Source organism: Manis pentadactyla, chromosome 4 (genome assembly GCF_030020395.1).
Source record: "Manis pentadactyla isolate mManPen7 chromosome 4, mManPen7.hap1, whole genome shotgun sequence".
Lineage (NCBI taxonomy): Eukaryota > Metazoa > Chordata > Mammalia > Pholidota > Manidae > Manis > Manis pentadactyla.
In genome coordinates, this window is record NC_080022.1 from 38,193,014 (window position 1) to 38,202,500 (window position 9,487).

General features: G+C 38.6%; 1 protein-coding gene across 4 annotated transcripts in view; it reads right to left on the reverse strand.

Moving 5' to 3' along the window:
• Nucleotides 1-9,487, reverse strand: part of SPATA6 (spermatogenesis associated 6) — a 161,064-nt gene that overhangs the window by 92,006 nt on the left and 59,571 nt on the right. For all 4 annotated transcript variants that reach the window (XM_057500190.1, XM_036893140.2, XM_057500191.1 and 1 more), the window contains one exon: nucleotides 214-507. In XM_057500190.1, the coding sequence (XP_057356173.1) occupies nucleotides 214-507 (294 nt within the window). The remainder of the gene's footprint in view (nucleotides 1-213; nucleotides 508-9,487) is intronic.

The following is a 9,487-nucleotide window of genomic DNA, read 5'->3' on the forward strand; positions in this document are numbered from 1 at the left end:
ATGGAGCTTGAGCTCTGTCAGGTTTAAAAGACTAACAAAAAAAGTTCTTTTATTCTAAGTTAATTTTTCATTTTAGAGTGCTAGGCTAACAGTTCCAGAAAGAAAATTATTATTATAAGCTAGAAATTGAAGTTGAAAGAGCTTTCAGAATAATGTTTAGTGGAAAAAGAGATTACATCAGTTTCAAATGGAAATGTTTGAGAGAATACATACATGTCTAATCACAAATGGAGGTTTATCTGTTTCTTTTTTGAATTCATAGGGTCCCAGATTTAAATGGGCCAGCCGCTGCCTGGTGTCTTCAGATAGTTCACACATGCGTCTTTTTGTGTAGGGAGATGGAGAGTGTGATTTTGAAGATATTGTAGGCTGTTCGTAGTTTTTTGCATTTATGCAATATTTATTTCTCTCAGGCGACTTGGATTTTTTCTTTTGTGATCTTGATGTTCTGCTTTGCAGTCTGCTGTGTGATTTTTCATCTCGAGCTGTATGGTAAATAAATTTATCCTAAACAAATAAAAAATAGAAATTAACTTGGGCAGAATATATATACATATATATATTCATATGTATATCTGTAGTTATATATACAAACTACAGGTAGAAAAAACTTTAAAAAGTAATTTAAGGCACATTTAATCTATCAAAGCCAACTAGATCAGCCTTTCTTATCTGTGCTGATCCTGGAGGATCTCTCTCTACGTCTCAACCTCCTTCCCTACTTGTTAAGAGTATGTATTCTAATAAAACAGACGTGAAATAGAAGGGAGAAGAGTTGAATATTTTTTAAAAGTAGACAAACAGGAAAGAAAACATATTTTCCTAATTGGAAAATTAAGTCCATGAGTTTCATACAAACCAGCAGCATCAGATTATTTTATTTTTTGTTCTTCTACAGTTTTTGATATGCTCCTAATCTTCTCCCACCTTGTCCAATGACATCAACAAGTAATTCAGAATTTGTTTACCTTATCTCATTTCATCCATCTCTATGACATCACAGTGATTCACAAAAGCAGAAATGTTAGCAAGGACTTTTGAAGTTTAATAAAAGCTCAAGCAATGAATCTTTCCAGGACCTTGGACTCAGACTTTTTATTTCTTAGCTTTAATTATCTTTTTCTACTTTATCTTAGATTTTCGTCATTATGCAGATCCATTGCATCTCAAACTCTGAAAATCCCTTGCTGATCAAAACTTCTTTTCTTCAACCTTCTTCTTTTATTCTTGTCCTTTTCAACTCCTCAGTCCCTAGACCTCTTACCCCAGACCTTCCTATGTTTTTAGTATCCCTTAACTCCAGACCCAGATGAACCCATAATCATCCATTTCTGCAATGCTATAAAGTTCCTTCTTACCCACTACTGATTATACTAAACCTAAAATAGTTAACTCCATCTCCTTTCTTTATTACAGTTTTTAAATGCTGAATACTACTAGAGAAAATTAAAACTGTGGTATAACTGCTACAAATATATGTTAACTCTGCTCAATCCTTAACGTATCCTATTACTGTTCAATAACACTTAAAATAGTAGTTGTTTTATACTGCTTACAAAATGGCTCCCTCCTTTGGCTAACAGCACAATATCGCATGTGACCCATGAAAGCATTTATTATGCTTTATTCCTGAAAACCTTCCTGCCACCATGTGAATGAACTCAAATTAGCCTGTTAGATGATGAGAATCTTGTGGCCATCACCCAGCTGAAATCAAGCCAATTACCAGACCATTCAGCCGTAGCCTAGCCAGTCCAGACTAAATGAATCACCCAGCCAAATCCACAGAATTATGGGAACCATTTTGTTTTAAGCCATTTTCGTTTAATATTTAATGCTAAATGTTGCAGATGATTTATGAGTGACTATATGACTTTTATAGAAAAATTAGTGTATTTCTTCATATTCAAGTATTTCTCTGTAGCCACTAAGTTAGTGTGGTGATTTTACACAGCAAAAGCTGCTTGATATAGATCAACAAACATATCAATAAAGCTACTATTGATTATAACAAATTTAATAATGAATTTTATTTTGGAGTAGGTAAAAAGAGAACTAGTTATCTTTCAGAAAATCACAATAATATGCTTAATTTTGTCAGTCCATTCAATTGGTGACAAAACATCCAATTTGAAAATAATGAACCAAAAGAAATAGAGATCATTATAAGTCCTTGTAAACTTTAATAATTTTATGTTATTTCACTCAAGCATCTCTTAAAAACTAAAATTGTTTGTCTTATTTTCATATTTGAATCTGAAAACACTGATTTACTAAAATTATAATTGTAACTAATATTCATTTGAAAAAAAGACTTAAATTCTCAAATAAGGTCACATAAGATTAAAATTCAGGCAGTTAATATTCAGAATTTCATATAAAAGCAGATATTCGAGGGGTGGAGCCAAGATGGAGGCGTGAGTAGAGCAGCGGAAATCTCCTCCCAAAACCACATATATCTATGAAAATAGAACAAAGAAAACTCTTCCTAGAATAAAGACCAGAAGACACAGGACAACATCCAGACCACATCCACACCTGCGAGATCCCAGTTCCTAGTAAAGGGGGTAAGATACAAGCCCCGGCCTGGCGGGAACGAACGCCCCTCCCCCCAGCTCCTGGCGGGAGAAGAATAGGCAGAGCAGGAGGGAGACGGAGCCCAGCACTGCTGAACACCCAGCCCCTGCCATCCGGACCAGAGCGCAGACACAGTGCGTGCACGGGGCCCAGGATACTAGGGAAATAGGGCAGCAGGAACGGTGAGCGGATACCGGAGGCCTGGCGCCGGAGGACATAACAAAAGCAAGCGGCCATTCTTTTTTTTTTTTTTTTCTGTTTTGTTTTGGCGAGCGCTTTTTGGAAGTCTTAAAGGCATAGGGACCCCAACACTAGGGAAACAAGGCAGCAAGACCAGTGAGCAGATGCCTGAGGATGGCGCCGGAGAATAGAGACGAACGAGCAGCCATTTTTTAAAATTTATTAATTTTTTTAATTAAAAAAAAATTTTTTTTTTTTTCCTGTGGTCATTGTTTTGTTTTGGCGGGTGCTTTTTGGAAGTCTTAAAGGGGCAGGGCGGGACACTTAATCCAGAGGTAGGGAATCCGGGGATCTCTGGGCACCCTAATCCCCTGAGCTGCAGGGAGCAGGGAGGTCCCTTACGGAGATAAATAGCCTTCTGGCCGCTCCCCCTCCAACGTGATTACACTACTTTGGAGCGGCAGACCCAGCCAGGCCAGGCCCACAGCAACAGCGGAGATAAACTCCATAGCAGCCGGGCAGGAAGTAGAAGCCCTGTCTGCACGCAGCTACCCAGCAGAAGACACTAGAGGTCGCTGTTCTCCCAGGAGAGGAGGGCCACAAACCAACAAGAAGGGAAGTTCTTCCAGCCATCACTCATCCCAACTCTGCAAACTATTCCTATCACCATGAAAAGGCAAAAATACAGGCAGACAAAGATCACAGAGACAACACCAGAGAAGGAAACAGACCTAACCAGTCGTCTTCACAAAGAATTCAAAATTAGAATCATAAACATGCTGACAGAGATGCAGAGAAATACGCAAGAGAAATGGGATGAAGTCCGGAGGGAGATCACAGATGCCAGAAAGGAGATCGCAGAAATGAAACAAACTCTGGAAGGGTTTATAAGCAGAATGGATAGAATGCAAGAGGCCATTGATGGAACTGAAATCAGAGAACAGGAACGCATAGAAGCTGACATAGAGAGAGATAAAAGGATCTACAGGAATGAAACAATGTTAAGAGAACTGTGTGACCAATCCAAAAGGAACAATATCCATATCATAGGGGTCCCAGAAGAAGAAGAGAGAGGAAAAGGGATGGAAAGTATCATGGAAGAAATAATTGCTGAAAACGTCCCCAAATTGGGGGAGGAAATAATCAAACAGACCACGGAAATAGACAGAACCCCCAACAGAAAGGATCCAAGGAGGACAACACCAAGACACATAATAATTAAAATGGCAAAGATCAAGGACAAGGAAAGAGTTTTAAAGGCAGCTAGAGAGAAAAAGGTCACCTATAAAGGAAAACCCATCAGGCTAACATCAGACTTCTCAACAGAAACCTTACAGGCCAGAAGAGAATGGCACAATATATTTAATGCAATGACACAGAAGGACCTTGAACCAAGGATACTGTATCCAGCACACCTATCATTTAAATAAGATGGTGGGATTAAACAATTCCCAGACAAACAAAAGCTGAGGGAATTTGCTTCCCACAAACCACCTCTACAGGACATCTTACAGGGACTGCTCTAGATGGGAGCACTCCTAGAAAGAGCACAGAACAAAATACCCAACATATGAAGAATCGAGGAGCAGGAATAAGAAGGGAGAGAAGAAAAGAATCTCCAGACAGTGTATATAACAGCTCAATAAGCGAGCTAAGTTAGGTAGTAAGATACTAAAGAGGCTAACCTTGAACCTTTGGTAACCACGAATTTAAACCCTACAATGGCAATAAGTACATATCTTTCAATAGTCACCATAAATGTTAATGGGCTGAAAGCACCAATCAAAAGACACAGAGTAATAGAATGGATAAAAAAGAAAGACCCATCTATATGCTGCTTACAAGAAACTCACCACAAACCCAAAGACATGTAAAGACGAAAAGTCAAGGGATAGAAAAACATATTTCAGGCAAACAACAGCGAGAAGAAAGCAGAGGTTGCAGTACTAATATCAGACAAAATAGACTTCAAAACAAAGAAAGTAACAAGAGATAAAGAAGGACACTACATAATGATAAAGGGCTCAGTCCAACAAGAGGATATAACCATTCTAAATATATATGCACCCAACACAGGAGCACCAGCATATGTGAAACAAATACTAACAGAACTAAAGGGGGATATAGACTGCAGTGCATTCATTCTAGGAGAATTCAACACACCACTCACCCCAAAGGATAGACCCACCAGGCAGAAAATAAGTAAGGACACGGAAGCACTGAATAACACAGTAGAGCAGATGGACCTAATAGACATCTACAGAACTCTACATCCAAAAGCAACAGGATACACATTCTTCTCAAGTGCACATGGAACATTCTCCAGAATAGACCACATACTAGGCCACAAAAAGAGCCTCAGTAAATTCCAAAGGATTGAAATCCTACTAACCAACTTTTCAGACCACAAAGGCATAAAACTAGATATAAACGGTACAAAGAAAGCAAAAAGGCTCACAAACACATGGAGGCTAAACAACACGCTCCTAAATAATCAATGGATCAATGACCAAATCAAAATGGAGATCCAGCAATATATGGAAACAAATGACAACAACAACACTAAGCCCCAACTTATGTGGGACACAGCAAAAGCAGCCTTAAGAGGAAAGTATATAGCAATCCAAGCATATTTAAAAAAGGAAGAGCAATCCCAAATGAATGGTCTAATGTCACAATTATCGAAATTGGAAAAAGAAGAACAGATGAGGCCTAAGGTCAGCAGAAGGAGGGACATAATAAAGATCAGAGAAGAAATAAATAAAATTGAGAAGAATAAAACAATAGCAAAAATCAATGAAACCAAGAGCTGGTTCTTTGAGAAAATAAACAAAATAGATAAGCCTCTAGCCAGACTTATTAAGAGGAAAAGAGAGTCAACACAAATCAACAGTATCAGAAACGAGAAAGGAAAAAGCACGACAGACCCCACAGAAATATAAAGAATTATTAGAGAATACTATGAAAACCTATATGCTAACCAGCTGGGAAACCTAGGAGAAATAGACAACTTCCTAGAAAAATACAACCTTCCAAGACTAACCCAGAAAGAAACAGAAAATCTAAACAGAACAATTACCAGCAACGAAATTGAAGCGGTAATCAAAAAACTACCAAAGAAAAAACCCCCGGGCCAGATGGATTTACCTCGGAATTTTATCAGACATACAGGGAAGACATAGTACCCATTCTCCTTAAAGTTTTCCAAAAAATAGAGGAGGAGGGGATACTCCCAAACTCATTCTATGAAGCTAACATCACCCTAATACCAAAACCAGGCAAAGACACCACCAAAAAAGAAAACTACAGACCAATATCCCTGATGAACGTAGATGCAAAAATACTCAACAAAATATTAGCAAACCGAATTCAAAAATACATCAAAAGGATCATACACCATGACCAAGTGGGATTCATCCCAGGGATGCAAGGATGGTACAACATTCGAAAGTCCATCAACATCATCCACCACATCAACAAAAAGAAAGACAAAAACCACATGATCATCTCCATAGATGCTGAAAAAGCATTTGACAAAGTTCAACATCCATTCATGATAAAAACTCTCAGCAAAATGGAAATAGAGGGCAAGTACCTCAACATAATAAAGGCCATCTATGATCAACCCACAGCCAACATTATATTGAACACCGAGAAGGTGAAAGCATTTCCTCTGAAATCAGGAACTAGACAGGGATGCCCACTCTCCACAGTGTTATTTACAATAGTACTGGAGGTCCTAGCCATGGCAATCAGACGAAACAAAAAAATACAAGGAATCCAGATTGGTAAAGAAGAAGTTAAACTGTCACTATTTGCAGATGATATGATACTGTACATAAAAAACCCTAAAGACTCCACCCCAAAACTACTAGAACTAATATCGGAATACAGCAAAGTTACAGGATACAAAATCAACACCCAGAAATCTGTGGCTTTCCTATACACTAACAATGAACCAACAGAAAGAGAAATCAGGAAAACAACTCCATTCACAATTGCATCAAAAAAAAATAAAATACCTAGGAATAAACCTAACCAAAGAAGTGAAAGACTTATACTCTGAAAACTACAAGTCACTCTTAAGAGAAATTAAAGGGGACACTAACAGATGGAAACGCATCCCATGCTCATGGCTAGGAAGAATTAATATCGTCAAAATGGCCATCCTGCCTGCCCAAAGCAATATACAGATTTGATGCAATCCCGATGAAACTCCAGCAACATTCTTCAATGAACTGAAACAAATAATTCAAAAATTCATATGGAAACACCAAAAACCACGAATAGCCAAAGCAATCTTGAGAAAGAAGAATAAAGTAGGGGGGATCTCACTCCCCAACTTCAAGCTCTACTATAAAGCCATAGTAATCAAGACAATTTGGTACTGGCACAAGAACAGAGCCACAGACCAATGGAACAGACTAGAGAATCCAGATGTTAACCCAGACATATATGGTCAATTAATATTTGATAAAGGAGCCATGGACATACAATGGCGAAATGACAATCTCTTCTACAGATGGTGCTGGCAAAACTGGACAGCTACATGTAGGAGGATGAAACTGGACCATTGTCTAACCCCATATACAAAAGTAAACTCAAAATGTATCAAAGACCTGAATGTAAGTCATGAAACCATTAAACTCTTGGAAGAAAACATAGGCAAAAACCTCTTAGACATAAACATGAGTGACCTCTTCTTGAACATATCTCCCTGGGCAAGGAAAACAACAGCAAAAATGAACAAGTGGGACTATATTAAGCTGAAAAGCTTCTGTACAGCAAAAGACACCATCAATAGAACAAAAAGGAACCCTACAGTATGGAAGAATATATTTGAAAATGACAGATCCGACAAAGGCTTGACGTCCAGAATATATAAAGAGCTCACACGCCTCAACGAACAAAAAACAAATAACCCAATTAAAAAATGGGCAGAGGAACTAAACAGACAGTTCTCCAAAAAAGAAATACAGATGGCCAACAGATACATGAAAAGATGCTCCACATCGCTAATTATCAGAGAAATGCAAATTAAAACTACAATGAGGTATCACCTCACACCAGTAAGGATGGCTGCCATCCAAACGACAAACAACAACAAATGTTGGCGAGGCTGTGGAGAAAGGGGAACCCTCCTACACTGCTGGTGGGAATGTAAATTAGTTCAACCATTGTGGAAAGCAGTATGGAGGTACATCAAAATGCTCAAAACAGACTTACTATTTGACCCAGGAATTGCACTCCTAGGAATTTACCCTAAGAATGCAGCAATCAAGTATGAGAAAGACCAGTGCACCCCTATGTTTATCGCAGCACTATTTACAATAGCCAAGAATTGGAAGCAACCTAAATGTCCATCGACAGATGAATGGATAAAGAAGATGTGGTACATATACACAATGGAATACTACTCAGCCATAAGAAAAGGGCAAATCCTACCATTTGCAGCAACATGGATGGAGCTGGAGGGTATTATGCTCAGTGAAATAAGCCAAGCGGAGAAAGAGAAATACCAAATGATTTCACTCATCTGTGGAATATAAGTACAAAGGAAAAACTGAAAGAACAAAACAGCAGCAGAATCACAGAACTCAAGGATGGACTAACAGGTAACAAAGGGAAAGGGACTGGGGAGGATGGGTGGGTAGGGAGGGATAAGTGGGAGGGAAGAAGGGGGGTATTAAGATTAGCATGCATGGGGGGTGGGAGAAAGGGGAGGGCTGTATAACACAGAGAAGGCAAGTAGAGATTCGACAACATTTTGCTATGCTGATGGACAGTGACTGTAAAGGGGTTTATAGGGGGGACCTGGTATAGGGGAGAGTCTAGTAAACATAATATTCGTCATGTAAGTGTAGATTAATGATACCAAAAAAAAAAAAAAGGCAGTTCCTGTGTGGTGACCTCCAATGAGTTCTACACTAGGGTATAAAGGGCATGTAAAAGTGTAGGCAAAGGGCCTGTTTGTGTTTATACAGAAGATCAAAGCCTAATTTGGCTACCCCGAAAATCAACTAAGATACGATATGAAAAAGAACTGCCAACATCAGCACTCTCTCTGGAAGACTCATGCCAGAAGATGATCATCAAAAAACCCCAACAAAGATCCATGCACCGCTACAGGTGTAGATGCACTCATCCCACCAGTTCCTGGACTTGCCATGGGAATGAAGAAGGAGATATCTAAGCTGGCCTGTGCATACAGTAAAACAACAAATTTGACTGGATCTATACTGTTGGAACTCAACCAAGAATTTGGAGAAGTGCAAATTGTAGCGCTCCAAACTCTTACAACTACAGACTATTTACTGTTAAAAGAACATATGGCATGTGAACAGTCCCCAGGGATGGGTTGTTTTAATTTGTCTGATTTCTCTCAGACTGTTCAAGTTCAGTTGGACAATATCCACCATATCATAGATAAGTTTTCACAAATGCCTAAGGTGCCTAACTGGTTTTCTTGGTTTCACTGGAGATGGATGGTAATTACAGGTATGCTTTGGTTACATAACTGTACTCCTATTATGTTAATGTGTGTGTGCAATTTAATTAGTAGTTTAAAACCTATACATGCTGAAGTTACTCTACAAGAAGATATGTCAAAGAAATAATCAATCTTCCCATGTTTTCTTCCGCCTGCTACTTCTATAGCTTTTCTTCTTCCTTCCTAATTACAACCCTGAAATAGAATTCATGCCTCATATCAAATTTACCAAGTATCATA